Raw genomic sequence first — 20,580 nt, forward strand, 5'->3', positions numbered from 1 at the left:
ACACCTGCACACCCACTCACATACAAGCTGCTGCTACTCTGTTTATCTTATATACTGTTGCCTAGTCACCTTACCCATATACATATCACTCCAGTATCCCTGCACATGTAAATATGGTATTGGAACTGACCTTTTAAATATTTCCTGTACATAGTATGCTTACTTACTTTATTGTGTACAGTGGGGAGAACAAGTATTTGATACACTGCCGATTTTGCAGGTTTTCCTACTTACAAAGCATGTAGAGGTCTGTAATTTTTATCATAGGTACACTTCAACTGTGAGAGACAGAATATAAAACAAAAATCCAGAAAATCACATTGTATGATTTTTAAGTAATTAATTGTGTCTCTGCCTCTGCCTCTGCCTCTGCCTCTGCCTCTGCCTCTGCCTCTGCCTCCCTCGCTGCCTCTGCCTCTGCCTCTGTCTCTGCCTCTGCCTCTGTCTCTGTCTCCCTCGCTGCCTCTGCCTCTGCCTCTGTCTCTGCCTCTGCCTCTGCCTCTGCCTCTGTCTCTGTCTCCCTCGCTGCCTCTGCCTCTGCCTCTGCCTCTGCCTCTGCCTCTGTCTGTGTTTCTGTCTCTGTCTCTGTCTCTGCCCTCACGATGTTTACTCCCAGTGAGGCCAACAGCTCTGTTGTCTTAAGCTGTTCCTCAATGTTTGTCCATGTTTCCTGCCTGCTGAGGGCAGAGAGGGGAAAAATTAAACGTATGTGTGTATCTTGAGGTGAGCAAAATGCCATGTGCAGTGATCAGCTGTGGCCCTGTGGCTACAAGGAGGAATTCCTCTGTGGTCGCACCACTCTGCCTGGCTGCCCCTCTCTTTCTCTCTCTCTCTGTCGGATGAACTCACTGACCTCTGTAATGCCACTAGGGCAAGCCACAACACCACTCAGGGTCCTCGGGGTGACAGGAGGGGACACCGTGGCTCTGAGGGGGACTGAAGTGACCCCTATCAGATGGCAGAGCCCCTGGCAGAGGTCTGGGGTCTGGATGGTGTACTGGAGGTGGTGGCTGACTGGCTGAAATAATGGTGTTTACCCAGGGTGCACCAGGTGTTTTTAGTGGTGAGTTCTCCTCCTCTCAGACCACATCTCTGAACCTTCTGATATATCACATGGTGCCTGCCGCTGATGCCACTGGAACAACTGGAGTGTGTGTGTGTGTGTGTGTTTTTTTGTGTGTGTGTGTGTGTGTGTGTGTGTGTGTGTGTGTGTGTGTGTGTGTGTGTGTGTGTGTGTGTGTGTGTGTGTGTGTGTGTGTGTGTGTGTGTGTGTGCGTGTGCGTGTGTGTGTGTGTGTGTGAGTTTGTGTGTATTATGTAGCAAATCATTATTTTACGACGGCTACCAGACACTGTATCAGTGGCAAGGCTAATGATTCACTGTGATAAGACACACATACACACACTGCTGAGGGGGTCAAAGTCAGCAATCACCATAGTCATACTCTCATATCAGTATGCACACTACTCATCCATTGTCTAGCTCCTCCACAATACCCAGCATTGTGGCTTGTTTAAGGCCCCCACTGGGCATAGACTTAATTTCAACATCTAGTTTTGATTTACATTTGGTTGAGATGTCAGCTGATGTGAATTCAACGTGAAATCAACAACAACAAAAATCACCATGTCATTCGATTTAGGTTAAAAGTTGTGTGAAAGAAATACGAAATTCCCTTACGTTGATGACTTTTTGCAAATCTAATCAGTTTTCCACGTTGATTCAACGTCATCAGATATCATTTTTTGGGTTGAAAATATGTTGATGCAACAAGTTTCTGCCCAGTGGGCCCCCTTTTCTCACAGCTGGAGCTGTCTGTCTGTCTCTCTTGGGTTGGTTCAGTGATGAAAAGAGACAAGACACATTCTGCCTGCAACACACACACCTTTAACAAAACTGCCGAAATAGCCAAGCAAAAGCCAAACATGTTTACTGAAAAAGCCAAACACACACAGGTCAAAAATAATTGAGCTAAGTAAACATGAAGTTCTGTGGAAGCTTTGTTAGAACTGATTCCATTTAAATTAGTCAAATCAGGTCCGGAGCTTCATGCAATGGGGGGGGAGGGGGGGGGGGGGAGAGAGAGAGAGAGAGAGAGAGAGAGAGAGAGAGAGAGAGAGAGAGAGAGAGAGAGAGAGAGAGAGAGAGAGAGAGAGAGTGTGTGTGTGTTCTCTGTAACAGCCATTTGTTCCACTGCAGAAGGAGAACACTTAATCCGGATCGGCAGCGGTGGACAGGGGGATGCAGTGTCACCCGGTGAGTAAACAGGATGGGTCCTTCTGGGCAGAGCAGCTCTCAGACACAAACAAAGGCTCCCTATCTCTCTCTCTCTCTGCTGGCTCCGTGCTGCAAACTTCCTTCCCCGAAGCTGCACTAACCAAAATAAAACGCTGAGAACAATCGCTGGCTCTGACAGTACTGGGCACCCCCAGGGGAAAGGTTCATTGTCCATGAGTATTGGGACTCACGTGAAATCTCCACAGATAAGTGGAGAGAGAGCAATGTCCCCTTTATGTGATGGTGAAACTCAGTGTCCCGAAGACATTAATGAGTAGATTTGTAACATTAAGAGATTGGAGATGACATCACAAAGTTAGGGAAATAGATTAGTTCACTGATAAAGAAAATAAAAAAGTGCTGGTATACATACGTTTAGCATATGCATAACGCCCCCTCCTGATTTTCATGGATTAGTTCACTGAACAGTGTAGAAACCTAGTGGTGTTGAAAGTAGTTTTGTATGCCTACCTTGTATTATCAGACCCTTAGCTTCCTCCATGAATATTCAGCTGGCTCAGTGGATACCTATGTGCTGTCCCTCAGATATAGGAACTAACTAAACAACTACATAAATACGGCACTTAATAATCATCTGAAAAAAACTGTTGTGGTGGTTGAATTAGACGATACTGCATGCATACAGCCAATTATATCTGTAATGTAGCCAACTCTATTTCTAATGGGTAACTTATCTCTGTTAATCCTGAAGTAAAATCTTGCGTAATTTAGTCAGCTGTGTGATTAACTTCTGTGTTCATGTGTTAGAAATTGAGAGTTCCAGCAAAAAGTCTCCACCCTTGCAAAAGGAAACTCTCAGCCAAAGCCTGTCCCCCCCCCCCTTTCTGATCCATGTGGAGACACACGCGAAACACTCGAGGCAAAGCAATTTAAGCACTTTCTTTGCCCAATCCTGATACGTCCAAATAACCAGTGACGAAAACCCCAAAACCGGAACTAATGCTACTCGCTATCTCACGCATCCCATTCAGTCCCGGCAGATTCTTTGGTCTACACGCAGAATCTGTCCACGGGAGATTAATGGGTAACATACAGCCAACTGTATCTGGCTGGCAATGGCATGGAAGGGTGCAGCAAGGACAGGGGTGAGTGGTGGGGGTCAGTGGTGGGGGCATGTCTGCAGATGTTTCCAGAAGCTTCCAGCTGTTCTTGTTCCCTACCTGGCCCTCAGGTGACCGGGGGAGGGGGGAAGAGTAGGCCTAATGATACACACACACTGGGCCCTGACACCACAGGCTGTCATTTATCACTGACTTATGTTCTCTACTCCTACACACTTAAATATCACACACACACACACACAAACACACTTGTATGTACACAAACACACACACACACACACACACACATGAAGACACCCACGTATGCACGCACGCACACACACATGCACACACACACATACACACACACACATTATGAATGAAAACACGGGATACACATAGAGAGACTGGATGGTTCAGATAAAGCTCCTCAGGGCAAGAATATCCTTTACTTCATACTCAAACATGATGCCTGTAAGCCAGTCATATCATACGGAGGCCTTTTACAGCTAGCATGTGTGTGTGTGTGTGTGTGTGTGTGTGTGTTTGAGCATGCTAATGATCAAGTGCTCCCGTTCATGCCCTCAGGAATCAATCAACAGGCTGTTAGGTGTGTGTGTGTGCTTGTGTGTGTGTGTGTGTGTGTGTGTGTGTGTGTGTGTGTGTGTGTGTGTGTGTGTGTGTGTGTGTGTGTGTGTGTGTGTGTGTGTGTGTGTGTGTGTGTGTGTGTGTGTGTGTGTGTGTGTGTGTGTGTGTGTGTGTGTGTGTGTGTGTGTGTGTGTGTGTGTGCGTGCGTGCGTGTACAGTACCAGTCAAAAGTTTGGACACACCTACTCATTCCAGGGTTTTTCTTTATTTTTACTATTTTCTACATTGTAGAATAATAGTGAAGACATCAAACTATGAAATAACACATATGGAATCATGTAGAAACCAAAAACGTGATAAACAAAGAAAAATTATTTTTTATTTTAGATTCTTCAAATAGCCACCCTTTGCCTTGATGATAGCTTTGCACGCTCTTGGCATTCTCTCAACCAGCTTCATGAGGTAGTCACCTGGAATGCATTTCAATTAACATGTGTGCCTGGTTAAAAGTGAATTTGTGGAATTTCTTTCCTTCTTATTGCGTTTGAGCCAATCAGTTCTGTTGTGCAAGGTAGGGGTGGTAAACAGAAGCTAGCCCTATTTGGTAAAATACCAAGTCCATATTATGTAAAGAACAGCTCAAATAAGCAAAGAAAAATTACAGTCCATCATTAATTTAAGACATGAAGGTCAGTCAATACGGAACATACCAAGTTTCTTCAAGTGGAGTCGCAAAAACCATCAAGTGCTATGATGAAACTGGCTCTCATTAGGACCGCCACCGGAAAGGAAGACCCAGAGTTACCTCTGCTGCAGAGGATAAGTTCATTAGTGTTACCAGCCTCAGAAATTGCAGCCCAAATAAATGCTTCACAGAGTTCAAGTAACAGACACATCTCAACATCAACTGTTCAGAGGAGACTGTGTGAATCAGGACTTCATGGTTGAATTGCTGCAAAGAAACCACTACTAAAGGAAACCAATAAGAAGAAGAGACTTGCTTGGGCCAAGAAACACAAGCAATGGACATTAGACTGGTGGAAATCCATCCTTTGGTCTGATGAGTCCAAATGTGTGATTTTTGGTTACAACCTACGTCTCTTTGTGAGACGCAGAGTAGGTGAACAGATGATCTCTGCATGTGTGGTTCCCACCGTGAAGCATGGAGGAGGAGGTGTTATGGTGTGGGGGTGCTTTGCTGGTAACACTGTCTGTGATTTATTTAGAATTCAAGGCACACTTAACCAGCATGGCTACCACAGCATTCTGCAGCGATACGCCATCCCATCTGTGCAAAGCTGTCAACAAGGCAAAGGGTGGCTACTTTGAAGAATCTAAAATCTAAAATGTATTTTGATTTGTTTAACACTTTTTTGGTTACTACATGATTCCATATGTGTTATTTCATCATTTTGATGTCTTCACTATTAAATAGTAAAAATAAAGAAAAAGTATTGAATGAGTGTCCAAACTTTTGACTGGTACTGTATGTGTGTGTGTGTGTGTGTGTGTGTGTGTGTGTGTGTGTGTGTGTGTGTGTGTGTGTGTGTGTGTGGGTATCATCAGAAGGAATGTAAAAAGAGCCTCAGTGGTCGAGGTACGTACAAACACGCTTTGTTTAATGGGATGGCCCAGAGATTCCATTGAGTACACACAGGAGGAAGTGGAGGAATTTACATAAGTACTGTAACACCAAGTCTGAGTCTTTCACATTCAGTATTGGGCATGTGCAAGACTATTGATATGTTTATGTTGCTCTGTTATGTTTAGATAACTAGGCCTATGACTAGAGGCAAGATAGTAATGTGTTTGTCAATATTGAGATTAGATTTGCACTAATCCATCCATGGGAAAGTGACAACAGCTTTATCTGCTGAGGTATTATCCTGTTGTTCATTAATGACAGATAAAGTAGAATATATTTGCAACCTGACTAAAAAAAAACCTGAACTGATAAAAAATTAATGAGTGTATTTGTACCCAGTACATAGTAATTTCATATCTTCAAATTCAATCATCAGAATTGATGCAATGAGTGCTTGTGTGGAGCCCTAGTGATTCTCAGAGTGCCTGGTCAGAATGGTGTTGTGTGTTGGTTGTGTAATGTTTGCCTTTGCTCTCATTAGGTCTGATAGAGGGTTCAAGAACACATCAACGTGACCAGTCCCAGTAGAACACCTGTCTGGCGGATCACACCAGGCCCTAGCTGCTATCTCTTTCTCCGCCGCGGGGAAAAGTAGGTCAGTGTCGCAACACCCAGGGCCTAGCTGCTGCAGGTGAAATATTTACACAGGGATAAGGACAGGAACTCGCTCAACAGGTAACCAGGTTATCACACCGCTCCGGTTTGTCATGGCAACGCTGAAGGCTGTTGTACATCATGAGGCGAGATTATCCCTTTAAATGCCACGAGAGAGCGAGAGATAGAGACAGAGAGAGAGAAAGAGAGACAGAGGGAGAGAGACATAGAGAGAGAGAGAGAGAGAGAGAGAGAGAGAGAGAGAGAGAGAGAGAGAGAGAGAGAGAGAGAGAGAGAGAGAGAGAGAGAGAGAGAGAGAGAGAGAGAGAGAGAGAGAAGAGCGAGAGAGAGAGAGAGAGAGAGAGAGAGAGAGAGAGAAGACAGGACAAGGCAAGGGATCGAGAAATAGAAAGAAGAGAAATAGAAATAGAGAATGAGGGAGAGAGGGAGTGAGACAGAGTGGAGAGGAGAGAGAAAGAGAGGCAGAGAGAGAGACCACAATGCAAGAGAAAGGCAGCGAGAGAGAGAATAAGAGCCATAAATGAAATGGAGACAGTGGGAGGGACTGATGAGTTTAGCAGTCAGGTCGAGGGGGTGAAGATAAGTGAGATAGTGAGTTCACTACTCGTCCTCATGACTCACACAGTGAACTTGTTCACACGTCATACTGTATTATTCCCTTGTAGCCCAGTGACAACCAGGCCTCTTCTCAAACCAGTGCTATGTTTTTTTTCCCTTCTCCAGGAGAATAAAACACTGTAAAGCCACAGCCATGAATATGACTCTATATCTGAGATATTTGACAGGAATGAATGACCGAAAGCAGCCAAAACACTCCACCGTTTACCATATACTTTTCCAGAAATAAAAAGCTGGAGCATTTTCATAAACAGTTTATCTAACGCTTCTCCCATAAACACCAAACTGAATAGCAGATAAAAAAAGCCTTAAAATGGAAGTAGTCTGAAACACATCGCTGGGGCTCGACAGCCGTGTAACGTACCATTAAAAAAACATTTACTAACAGGTTGGAACTTATCGAGGGAGAAATTTAAACCTCTCATTTCTGTCAGAGTCCCTTTGGACCAGACCACTGGGGGAGAAGGGGGAATCAATCAGGGGTAATTTTGGACAGAGCCACTTTGAAAACGAGGGAAGGGGAGTTATCCTGAGGGGGCATGGTAAATATGCTTTTTGGCCTTTGATTGAAACGGAACTCTATGGTTAGAAATGGGATAAGCCTACAGTTTAGTCATTGTTATAATGTCTTACAGTGTCTGCTTTGAACAGTCAAGACATGTGACTCCTAGCTGACTAAGGCCATTACCTTCAGTAAGTAAATGGGTTATAGACTCTAAAAACAGTCTGCCACGCATAAGGTCTGGCTGTAGGCAAATAGATCATGCACTGTACTGTACTCTGATACAGAGCATGAGAGCGCCTCTGACTCAGGTCAATCCATCTGTGAATCACAGTCTAACATTAACACAACGTAAAACAAATGTTCTAAAACCCCTCTTAGTCAGGCGACCCAGCGCAATACGATGGCTCGAAACATTTCCCAGTAATCCCTAAGAGTTAATCATTGAATAAGTCTGGTTTTCAGTTTGTTCCCAAGGCTAAACAGACGAGCAGTTACTCTCCAGAAGTGATGTAATGTGATAGATAATATATGGGTGTGTTAGTGGGCCACGGAGCGCTGTGTATTTGACCCACTTTGAGCCACCACAGATCACACTCTGTCCACACATCTTTTACTAAAGGGTAAATACACTCTGACCTTCCATTGATGAGAAAGCACACTGGCACACACCCATTGAACATAGCTACATGTTATAAACCGTCTGATATAGCAGTGGTATGGCATATTTAGAGTCATGTAAATGTTTTGGGATTATGGTTTAGCTACTGCAGTACACATTACTATGAGTTATTTATCTTTATTGACAGTATAGTACAGTATAGTGTGTGTGTGTGTGTGTGTGTGTGTGTGTGTGTGTGTGTGTGTGTGTTTGTGTTTGTGTTTGTGTGTGTGTGTGTGTGTGTGTGTGTGTGTGCATGCGAGTGTATGTATGTGTGTACTCATTGAGAGTGTGCAGCCAACTAAAGGTGGGCTGGGTTCGAGTCCACAGATGGGGGGTTTATTTGCTCGGCCCCCGTTCGTGTGTGTGTAAGCACACAGAGGCCACTCAGAGTGTGTGTGCTCTCCTGCACTGCTCCCATGAATGAGCAGGCTGAGCGCGGGAGATAAAGGTGGTCTGTGTCTGGGCCCTTGGTCCACTGACCCTTAAAGGCCTTATTGATGGAGGTGCTGCAGCAGGGTTTAGATGAGTTGCACTGCCAAGGGCAGAGGGCTCCTTGTAGGGGAAGCAACTCTCTGTACCACACACACTGGAACTGGGTCTGATGTCCCAGCCAGAGGCATGGTCATGTAATAATTCAAGTTTCTAGTTTTATTAGTTGTATGTACGGGATACACATGGTATGCACTACCAGTCAAAAGTTTGGACACACCAACTCATTCAAGGGTTTTTCTTATTTTTTTTCTATTTTTTACATTGTAAATTTTTACAAACTATGAAATAACACATATTGAATCATGTAGTAACCAAAAAAGTGTTAAACAAATCAAAATATATTTTATATTTGAGATTCTTCAAATAGCCACCCTTTGCCTGTTTGGTAAAATACCAAGTCCATATTATGGCAAGAACAACTCAAACAAGCAAAGAGAAATGACAGTCCAACTTTACTTTAAGACATGAAGGTCAGTCAACATGGAACATTTCAAGAACTTTGAAAGTTTCTTCAAGTGCAGTCGCAAAAACCATCAAGCACTATGATGAAACTGGCTCTCATGAGGACCGCCACAGGAATGGAAGACCCAGAGTTACCTCTGCTGCAGAGGATGAGTTCATTAGAGTTACCAGCCTCAGAAATTGCAGCCCAAATAAATACTTCACAGAGTTCAAGTCACAGACACATCTCAACATCAACTGTTCAGAGGGGACTGTGTGAATCAGGCCTTCATGGTCTTGCTGCAAAGAAACCACTACTAAAGGACACCAATAAGAAGAAGAGACCTGCTTGGGCTAAGAAACACGAGCAATGGACATTAGACCGGAGGAAATATGTCCTTTGGTCTGGAGTCCAAATTGGAGATTTTTGGTTCCAACCGCTGTGTCTTTGTGAGACGTGGTGTGGGTGAACGGATGATCTCTGCATGTGTATTTCCCACCATAAAACATGGAGGAGGAGGTGTGATGGTGTGGGGGTGCTTTGCTGGTGACACTGTGTGTGATTTATTTAGAATTCAAGGCACACTTAACCAGCATGGCTACCACAGCATTCTGCAGCGATACGCCATCCCATCTGGTTTGGGCTTAGTGGGACTATCATTTGTTTTTCAACAGGACAATGACCCAACATACCTCCAGGCTGTGTAAGGGCTATTTGACCAAGAAGGAGAGTGATGGAGTGGTGCATCAGATGACGTGGCCTCCACAATCCCCCGACCTCAACCCAATTGAGATGGTTTGGCATGAGTCGGACGGCAGAGTGAAGGAAAAGCAGCCAACAAGTGCTCAGCATATGTGGGAACTCATACAAGACTGTTGGAAAAGCATTCCAGGTGAAGCTGGTTGAGAGAATGCCAAGAGTGTGCAAAGCTGTCATCAAGGAAAAGGGTGGCTATTTGAAGAATCTCAAATATAAAATATATTTTGATTTGTTTAACACTTTTTTGGTTACTACATGATTCCATATGTGTTATTTCATAGTTTTGATGTCTTCACTATTATTCGACAATGTAGAAAATAGTAAAAATAAAGAAAAACCCTTGAATGAGTAGGTGTGTCCAAACTTTTGACAGGTACTGTACATCGTCCAATTAAATGTTTACTTGCAGGTTCCTTCTCGACAATGCAACAACAATAACAAATAATAAAAGATAAGAATACGAACATAATACCGGTAATATCTGTGTAATAACAGGATATGTTTGATAGACACAGTCCAAAACATGACTCAGATTACAACAATCAGGTTAATAAATGGTAAAGGCAGAATGGTAACACCCTACCATACTGATCATGACTTGTGCCTTTCTCAAAACGCAACATGCTTTACATTGTATGGGGGTAACTCATCACTCCACTACCAATGTGTATCACCCATTTGGGTGATGCAAGGCAGCCATAGTGCACCAGAACACTCATCACATTGTGGGTCAAAAGATACATCTTAGTTAGGAGGATATGGATTTTCCAAATCCACAGACCTGACCACAGAACACACATAATGTGTTTATATGAATGCTAACCCAGTGTGTTCATGGGTATGCAAAATCCTAACACAACTAGCCTATATATGTGGTTAGGTAGAGAAGTGAGACAGACCAAAGGAATTAGGAAGAAATATAAATATCATTAGCGTGCACAAACAGTTATTTCCTGTCCTCAGTAAGGAGATTGTATCAACACAGCCTTGGGTTGAAACCCAGTGATATGAAATATGGATGTGAGTAAGAGCACTGCTACTAAAGCCCAACCCAGCCTTCTCTCTCCCGAGCAGTTAGCCAGTCTCCCCAACAACATTCGTCTGCAGACGACCTTTGACCCCTTTAACTTCATCCCAGATACCGGTCAAACCTCAAAGGCTTTCTCGCTCCTTTTTATGGAACTGGCTCTCTATAAAAATCTAATCAAATACAATTTTATTGGTCACATACACATATTTAGCAGATGTTATTGTGGGTGTAGCGAAATGCTTGTGTTCCTAGCTCCAACAGTGCAGTAGTATCTAACAATTTACAACAATACACAAAAATCTACAAGTAAAAGAACGGAATTAAGAAATATATAAATATTAGGACGAGCAATGTCGGAGTGGCATTGACTAAAATACAGTAGAATAGAATACAGTATATACATATGAGATGAGTAAAGCAGTATGTAAACATTATTAAAGTGACAAGTGTTCCATTATTAAAGTGGCCAGTGATTCCATGTCTATGTATATAGGGCAGCAGCCTCTAAAGTGCAGAGTTGAGTAACCGGGTGGTAGCCGTCTAGTGATGGCTATTTAACAGTCCGATGGCCTTGAGATAGAAGCTGTTTTTCAGTCTCTCGGTCCCAGCTTTGATGCACCTGTACTGACCTCACCTTCTGGATGATAGCGGGGTGAACAGGCCGTGGCTCGGGTGGTTGATGTCCTTGATGATCTTTTTGGCCTTCCTGTGACATCGGGTGACTGCACCTCCCTCTGGAAATCCCTGCGGTTGCGGGCGGTGCAGTTGCCGTACCAGGCGGTGATACAGCCCGACAGGATGCTTTCAATTGTGCATCTGTAAAAGTTTGTGAGGGATTTAGGGGCCAAGCTGAATTTCTTCAGCCTCCTTAGGTTGAAGAGGCGCTGTTGCGCCTTCTTCACCACACTGTCTGTGTGGGTGGACCATTTCAGATTGTCAGTGATGTGTACGCCGAGGAACTTGAAGCTTTTCACCTTCTCCACTGCGGTCCTGTTGATGTGGATAGGGGCGTGCTCCCTCTGCTGTTTCCTGAAGCTCTGAGAGGACACACTTCTTCACAGCAACACTCTCATACAATACACCACCAGCACTCAGCATAGCTACACTATTTGTGCAGTATAAACATTTTGGATGATTATATGTAATTACTCAGTTGTGCACAAACACACATATATACACAGATACACACACAAACACACACACATGCATGCACACAAACATGCACACACACACATACACATACACATACACATACACACACACACACACACATACACACGTACACACCTCAAGGATTTCTGTTCCATGCTCCAAACTGTTTACTCAATAATATCATAAGTGAAAGGAGTCATGGACTTCAACCCTGCCAAGAACTACCTCAAATAAACACCACACATGACATATTTTCAAGTAAAATAAAATAAATAAATAAGATGTACACTGGATAGGTGCAGTGATATGTGTTGTTTTAAACTAACACTCCCACTTAAGGTACTATTCCATATTTCTACAGTGTGTGAGATTGTGTGCTCAACCCACAGCAACCATAGTCAGGGTTCATTCATTGAAATTATGAAACTGCATGCATTACCAACATCCGGTGTGTGGCTCTCTATTTCAATACTATGGGCCTAAGACCGCATAATGAACTTAAGTGGATCCTATATTTACACTCACAGTGCCCTTTTTTTATAGACCACCCTCTCAGCTCATTGACACCTCCCTATCACCATGCTCTCAGATGTCAATCATGTGTGAGTCACACCCAATCTAAGTAAAGCTTCACTGAAATGGATAGGCCATGTCACATTTTAGAGCTTCCCCAAATACCCAAGCTAGACTTTGACCCTCCCTTCTCTGTGTGAGATTCACACACACACACACACACACACCCATCATGTTTGCCTTTTAATTGTACATGTTTTAAGGCGGCATATATAGAACATATAAACATTTGTTTCTACTTTGAAACCAAAGTGTACACCTCACCTGTACCATGTCAGATATAGAGTTGAAATGTATTTAAGTTTGAGTTTGCATCCTAATATTACACTTTATATACATCACAGAAGACTGAAATATAACAAAACTGGATTTTCTGCAGTTTTTAAAGAATAATGTTTATTAATTATTAAATTATTAACAATACTAATAACATTCCACCCATGAGGCCATTAGAGGTTGAATTGGTCATGTGACTGCAGGATGTTGGATGTACCACAAGGAGATAATAACATAATACTACACCTATCTAGTAGTACTTTTATATAAGTGAATACTGATGTAGGAGTACTTAGGAAAAGGGACTGGAGACTGAAATGGCACACTATTTACATTCTAAAGAGAGAGAAAATATATATATTTCATGAGAATGTTCAACCTGCAACGATGTGGCTGAAGAAATTCAGGAGGCTGAAGAAATTCAGCTTGGCCCCTAAGACCCTCACAAACATTTACAGATGCACAATTGAAAGCATCCTGTCAGGCTGTATCACTGTCTGGTACGGCAACTGCACCGCCCGCAACCGCAGGGATTTCCAGAGGGTGGTGCAGTCACCTGATGTCACAGGAAGGCCAAAAAGATCATCAAGGACATCAATCACCCGAGCCATGGCCTGTTCACCCCGCTATCATCCAGAAGGTGAGGTCAGTACAGGTGCATCAAAGCTGGGACCGAGAGACTGAAAAACAGCTTCTATCTCAAGGCCATCGGACTGTTAAGGCCATCAGCTTGTATATACGGCAGACCGAGGTAAACAAACACACAAGTCCCATTGTGTTCGCCTCGCGAGGGGGTCAACACCAATGCTTACCCCAGGCCCAGAGACCATAGCCCAGCCACGTGCCTGTCCCCCATCCATAACTGTTGAGTCATGTTTTTTTACTCTGGGGCTTTGTCCCAAATGACCCCTTATTCCCTATTTAGTGCACTACTTTTGACCAGGGCCATGTGTTAGTAAACTGTGGAGGGGCTTAGGGAAGTATCTAAATTGACACATGCTGCCTGGTTTACTCTTGGCGTCTATGGATGTCGTCAGCACTCTAGCTGAGCGTCGCCCATCCCCAGTAAACACTAATCTTTCGCAGATGCTCTGTAAATATTTATTGTCTGGCAGACAGCAAGGGGAGAGGAACGTGGAGGGCCCAGCGCGCCAGGAGAAATGTGACCCTTTCCCTCAAGTTGTACACTAAGTCAACCAGCACCATTATTTTTCGACATCCCACACCTGGGGTCGAATTCATTACGGCACACATAGCAAAACATTTTGCAACGGAAACAAAAACAAGGATTTCTTATTGGACAAGTTCAGGTAGTCCTGCGCTGTTTTCTTATTAAGAGTTGCATGGTAATAGTCATGATGTTGCTCACGCCTTACTGAGCATGACAAAAACAATGTCAGGGCAAGCCAAGCTGCCCTCAAGCAATGCACTGTTGCACAAATAGTAACTTCTAGAAGCAGCCATCCCACTGGACCGGTCAGGAGAAGGAAAATAATAGGACAAAAACTGCAGGGGAGAGAAAAGGTGGAAATGGGTGGGGATGAGGAACTGGGCTCTTCCTGCCATAATCAGAAGTCAGAGTATTTCCTGTCATTGTAGGAGCTCCAGACCCATTAACCAGCAAGCCACACATACACACACACAAGCATATGCATGCGCACACACACACGCACACACACATACATACAAACACAATACAGGTACACACAGGTATGTGAATCCTACTTGGCACAGGTGTCCTGCATTGTCGGCCCTTTGGTTCTCCTCTTGATTAACACATCTTGATAAATACTTCATTATGAAATCCTGAGGACACTGTAAATATTTGCTCATCCTTATCACCCTTATCTTGGCGTGAACCTTCCACACTACTTCTAGGGCTTTCTTTTTTTTATGACTTTGTGGTTTCTGATAACTTACATTTTACATTTTTACATTTTAGTCATTTAGCAGACGCTCTTATCCAGAGCGACTTACAGTTAAGTGAGTGCATACATTATTTTTTAATTTTTCATACTGGCCCCCCTAGGGAATCGAACCACAACCCTGGCGTTGCAAACGCCATGCTCTACCAACTGAGCTACATCCCTGCCGGCCATTCCCTCCCCTACCCTGGACGACGCTGGGCCAATTGTGTGCCGCCCCATGGGTCTCCCGGTTGCGGCCGGCTACGACAGAGCCTGGAATAGAACATGGAATAGAACATGGAAAAGAGTGGAGAGTTCCTTGAGAGGCTCCTGGAAAAACAAATATTGCTGCAATACCTTTTAAATGGGTTAACAACACTCACGGTAACAATTTCCTTTGACTACAAATCTATAACACATTCATTACACATCTATAAGCATTTCATGAACGTGTTAAAACAGGTCCCAACCACATTATTAAAGGTTGGTTAATAAAATATATCCATATCAAATATATAGCGCATTATTGTCATGCTATGCAATAGCTCATATTTAGGTATCGTAATAGGTATTAATTAATCATTAATACCTATACCGGCCAGTGGGGGAAATGGGGCTGGTCAGGCTATATATCAGCATAATTTTCTAAACGTGGTTTGGCCTCTTGGCATATTCACTAACACTGGTATGGCAGAAGCACACTTTAGAGAACAGCCATAATGATGACACTATCCTGTCATTGTAGTGATGCATCTAATAAAATACCTAAATATGAGCTCTTGCATAGCATGACATGAATGCGCTACAGATATGCTATGGATATATTTCATTAACCTTTAATAATGTGGTTGGGACCTGTTATAACACGTTCATGAAATGCTTATAGATGTGTAATGAATGCATTATGAATATGTAGTCAAAGTAAATCATTACCGAGTAGGTGACTGAGGCCTCTGCAGATTCATTTCAAGACCAATCACATTTACATTTACATTTACATTTTAGTCATTTAGCAGACGCTCTTATCCAGAGCGACTTACAACAGAGGGTATGGCTACTCTCATCCATACAGATAAAACATACCATGTGGGGATGTAGGAATTTGATATAATATGTGACTTCAACTTCTTGGCATCCTATAAGTGTAGTATGCATGGAGACTGTTTATCTCCTAACACACACAACAACCCTACCTACTCACAATTCAGATTTGTTCCTAGATCTGTAAGGGTAATAAAACCAATTCACGTAAAAGTAGTAAGTTCCTCAACCTTACCTCCCACTAGTGTGGGGTTGGGGCTGTACTGTGGAGTCTGAAAGTGTGGAGGGTCTACTCTACAGTCAACACAAAGCCCCATTGGCCCCTAGCCAAGACAAGTAGGCTGCGTTCACACAGGCAGCTCAAATCTTATGTTTTCCCCCCGCTAATTGGTCTTTTGACCAATCAGATCAGCTCTTTTGCCAAGAATTTGGCAAAAGATTAGAATTGGGCTGCCTTTGTAAGCGCAGCCATACAGTCACAGAGCAGGCCTCGGAGACCAGCCACTCTGTACAGGTATGCCAGAGATGGGGGTGCATTCACACTAATGCCTCCAGCCTTCCTTCAAATGATGGGGGAGAGTTAATGGGAAAGAGGTGATGCTTTTTATCACTTATATAGTGCATGTGTTAAAGCTTGGATCCTTAGTTGATACATAAATTTTTGGACGTATGAATTATTGATGTATACCCATTGATTCATGAAGAATAACTTATGCCTCATGAGTTTAAACTCGTACCCCATCAGAACCCAAAATAGAAGCTCGTTTTACTCCAATGCTTGTAAACAATGTAAATGTAAACACTATAGCTGCAAAACTATAATTTTGATATCATAGATGGCCAGTCCTTTCATCCATAGTTGTCTATGAATTTGAGTGGTTACATTTCTCCAGGCCAATCCCTCAGCTTTTTACCAAATCAGAGGCAGGGTGACAGCTTTGTTTCAATTAAGGATTTTAGCTTTAAGAACATGGCAGAGCCGACCATGGCGTTTTTAGGAGGCAGTATCTTTCCCTTAGTATGAAGTGGCACTGTTGAAAACACAGGTTTATTATAATTTGTATGGATGACACCCTTAGGACACACTACTAGGGAAAGGTCTTACTAGAAATACCAACACACTTGCATCATTCTTTCTGTAAAGGATAAAACCAAGCAGCACAAGACTATTTTCAAAATGATTTTATTGGGAGAACTACAAAAAATGTACAGTACAAAGTTAAGTCTTACACTCAATTTGTAGTGAACCGACCCCCCCCACAAAAAAATATGACAACTCGTATTTTTGTCCGTTTTTAGTTACATTCAAAAAGCTTTACTTCTGAAAGTAGTCAAAAAGTACATACTATGTACAAAACGTTCAATCCCTTCCCCGTCCAGCATATTCTGAAAACTGCTTTTTTTTCTCCATTGAGATTGAACTAGTCAAACAATCTAAATAAGTGTAGAGAAATGGGGAATTTCAAAAAGGTATAGTTGTCCCAGGGTGTCTTATAAAAGTGGTAAGAACCTGCAAAAGTAATTCAGCTCCAACACTACATTCAATTCAACTTGTGTAAAAGATACATGTAGGAAAAATACTTTATTTGGTTAATGTTAAGGCATGTAAGATGGTGAACTCCGTAGGCACTACACAATAATACTGGGGCACAAGGGATTGCTACATTCTTTAGCACGTGGCTGGAATCACAGTGTGACCTCGTGCAAACAGAAGAAAAGAAAAACACTTTTTTTGGTTAATTTATTTACTTGGGTTCTTTGTCACTGAAGTCTGATCTATATAATAAAAAAAACATAAGGCTAGCTCAGGTTTGGACGGTCTGCACAACCACATCATTTATACATTCTACAGAAACATCTAGATAGGGACTCAAAACGGCTTCCACAGCTCTTACAAGCAAACTCAGAACAAACAGCAATCACGCAAAGTTTTGTTTTAATAAACGTAAACAAAATTAATGAAATAAATATCACATACGTTCTCTTAAATTAAGATTTTTTTTTTAAAACTCATTTACAATAAAAATAACCAAGTTACAAAAGGAAACCAAAAACAAAATATATATATTACTGTGAAAAGAACACTCCACTTTATGCAGATTAATAATGGCGATCATAATTTAAACATAAAAGAATATAGATCTATTGCTTCATCATACTTGATAAATACAGTATGGACACAAATTACCAATGATGTATAGCCTATACTTTTCACAAGATAATAAATAAGTTAAATAGTTTATAGCCAGTTACACACTGCTATGTAAAACACTCAAAACAGCTAAAAAAAAATAATAATAAAAATATGATTCAACCATCAGCAGTGATTTCCCCAAACAAACCGAACGAGAGTGCTTTTCAACTAAGCAACCAACTATACTAACAAACCACTGTTGTGGTGCTGTGAAACAGATTAAAGTCCTGGAATGGAAGTTTAAACGTTCAGAAAGGAACACATACTTTGAAAATAAATGTTACATTGTGTCAAGGCATATTCTTGGCAGGATGGAGGAAATCTGAAACCACTTTACAGTCTCTTCAGTGTCAAGTCTTGTACACATCTATCCCAGGGAAGTGTGGCTTGCCTGATAGACCAAAATATAGCCATTAATTGCAGCTCAAATAAGTCGCTGATGGAATGCCTTCTGTTGATATCTACTTTTATACAGCTATACCATTACAAAAAGGAAAAACAACTAATGCCATGTCAAGGATAATTTTCATCCATTGAAAATAACATAGGATGTTTAGTCATCTGAAATCGACAGCCTGCTGAAGATTGGCAGACGTTTCCCAGCATCCAAACTTGGTGACTCTGAGCCGCTGAGACTCCCAGAAGAGCTGAGGGACCCGCTCGCATAGCTCTCACGGTCTGAGAGGGAATCGGGTGGGCTAGGAGGTGAGTCGAACACCGGCGACTCGTTGAGGCGGCGCAGGGACTGCAAGTGGCTCATGTTGTATGAGGGGGGAGAAGGGGGGCACACGTTAGCTTGAATGTTTCCGTAGTAGGCATTGAACTGGTTGTTGGCATAGCCGTTCTGAGTATGCACGGCCAGGGGAGCAAGTAAGGCTTTCAGGTCCTGCCCAGGAAAATTGAATGCACTGTTCACACAAGACATGGAGTTGGGAGACAGTACGTCCTCATAATAGTTGGGAGAGCAAGAGGGTGGTGGGGTGCGCGACGTGGGGCTCTCGAGCAGTGGCGACTCAAGTTCGTGGTGGCTGGAAAAGCCAGAAAAACTCTGGCTGTGGTGAAGCTTTGGTCTGTCCCGGTTGTACTCGCCTTGCTGCGGAACAACATCCCTTTGACCATAGCCGCAGAGCTCCCGAGCCGACTTGGGTTCCCCCTGCATGTTGGCGTTAATTGGAGCGGGTCTGCGCTCATCAGCGTTGTGGATAAAATGACAGCGGGGACCGTAGGGGCAGAAGCCAATAGTGTGGAAAGTGCGACAGGGCTCGGTTTTGTACTTGGGGTGACGAGACAAATTTCTCAGCTCGTGGTAGCCATGCGCGAACTGGCACTTCTCTCCATATTTGCATGCTCCGTTCTCCTCGAAAGGCCTGCAGAGTTCGGTCTTGTAGCGGGTGGAGTTGATCTGAGAGCCTGGCTTCTGCTGCAGGACCTGCAGCTGCTGGCTGCGGTCACCATTCTCGCTGTATGCCCTGTCGCGGAACTTATTCTCCTTGTTCATAATGGCAGTGCTGCTGCTCGTGTTCTCCTTCAAATTACTGTAGGAGTACTTGTTGCTGTTGATCACTGCTTCCATGTTGCTGGTCGAGTTTCTACGAAAAAATCCCGGCGTGAAAGAAAAACTGTTGGAACTCTGTGTAGTTGTCACTGGAGCCCCCACAGCTTTATTATCCAGCATGCTATTGATGTGATTCATAGCGTTCATGTTCATAGTTTTATCTTGCTGTTGGGAGAGAAGAGAACCATAATCAATGCATTTAAACTAATACGGTTTTGGCCAAATGCATATTCAATTCTGATGAGTGAAAACGTAAACTAGTAACAATGAAAAACGGAGGGCTCACGCTAGCAACAAGTTATTGCCTGCTAACAAGCGGCGTGCTCTCTGTAGCTAATTGTAGCCTACTGAAAGTAAAAGGCATGCTTAACCTATCAGCCTGGTAAATAACAGAGACTTTCCATCTACAATGGGGAAATATACTTTACCTTGTAAAGCATGTCGATATCGTACAAAGCGGACAACATGGTTGCAGACATTTCTTTTTCGGCAGTTTTCTGTCGCAGTAGATCTCTCATGGAGGACCAACTAGGATCCTTCAATGCACGAGGCAACTGTTGTAGATTGTGCCACGACTGGTTTTAGAAACCTTGAAAGTTCTGAAAAACGAATGTGCAATTCCAGCGTTAGAGATGAAATAACAATTTGTGGAAAGTAAGTTCCTTGTATTGTAGGTTCTTCCCTCGAGAAGCGCTGAGCTACAGTGCTTCACTAACTATTTATCCTCTGCACATGGATATAAATGCTTCGCGGTGCCTCGAGGGTGGAGCTTTCTGAAGTTCTAACAATGTTTTGTAGGGCACGCCCCCGTATTCGATCGTCTTCCAGTCACTGGTTGGGCTCTAAATATTATACTCCACCTCGAAATGTAGTTATTCTCCAAAATTCTATCACACAATTTGTGAGTTGGTCCCTTTTCAATGAGGGGTAAGGTTGTTGAATCAAGCAATAGCGTACTTGTATAGTTATTTATCTTTGACACGTTAAGGCAAATACACGAACTGTAAAAACCACTGCTTTTCCACTCTCTCTCTCGCATGAGCGTGCGTGGGAACGCAAGAGTCGGGAAAAAGGTATTAAAAACCAGAGTGCAATATTTTTTTGGTTTAGGTTTGTTCGAGTGGTTGCATAATCCACACACCACGAAAACACGAAATTATGCCCTAGTCCAGGGCTCGCCAACCCTGTT

At 42.9% G+C, this 20,580-nt stretch overlaps 1 protein-coding gene across 1 annotated transcript; it reads right to left on the reverse strand.

The window, feature by feature from the left end:
• Positions 1-16,809: 16,809 nt before the first annotated feature.
• Positions 16,810-20,104, reverse strand: LOC311132680 (mRNA decay activator protein ZFP36L2-A-like). Its single transcript, XM_084165949.1, has 2 exons — positions 19,820-20,104; positions 16,810-19,556 (listed from the first exon to the last, which is right to left on the reverse strand). The coding sequence occupies exons 1-2, from the start codon at positions 19,907-19,909 to the stop codon at positions 18,390-18,392; spliced, it is 1,257 nt and encodes a 418-aa protein (XP_084022075.1). The 5' UTR covers positions 19,910-20,104; the 3' UTR covers positions 16,810-18,389.
• Positions 20,105-20,580: the final 476 nt, after the last annotated feature.

This window comes from Coregonus lavaretus (genome assembly GCF_964263955.1).
Source record: "Coregonus lavaretus genome assembly, chromosome: 1".
In the NCBI taxonomy this organism is placed as follows: Eukaryota; Metazoa; Chordata; class Actinopteri; order Salmoniformes; family Salmonidae; genus Coregonus; species Coregonus lavaretus.

Coding starts and splice junctions, on each gene's coding strand:
- LOC311132680 (XM_084165949.1), bottom strand. CDS start 19,909: ATGAGAGATCTACTGCGACAGAAAACTGCCGAAAAAGAAATGTCTGCA. Junction 19,557..19,819: donor ATATCGACATGCTTTACAAG/GTAAAGTATATT, acceptor CTCTCCCAACAG/CAAGATAAAACTATGAACAT.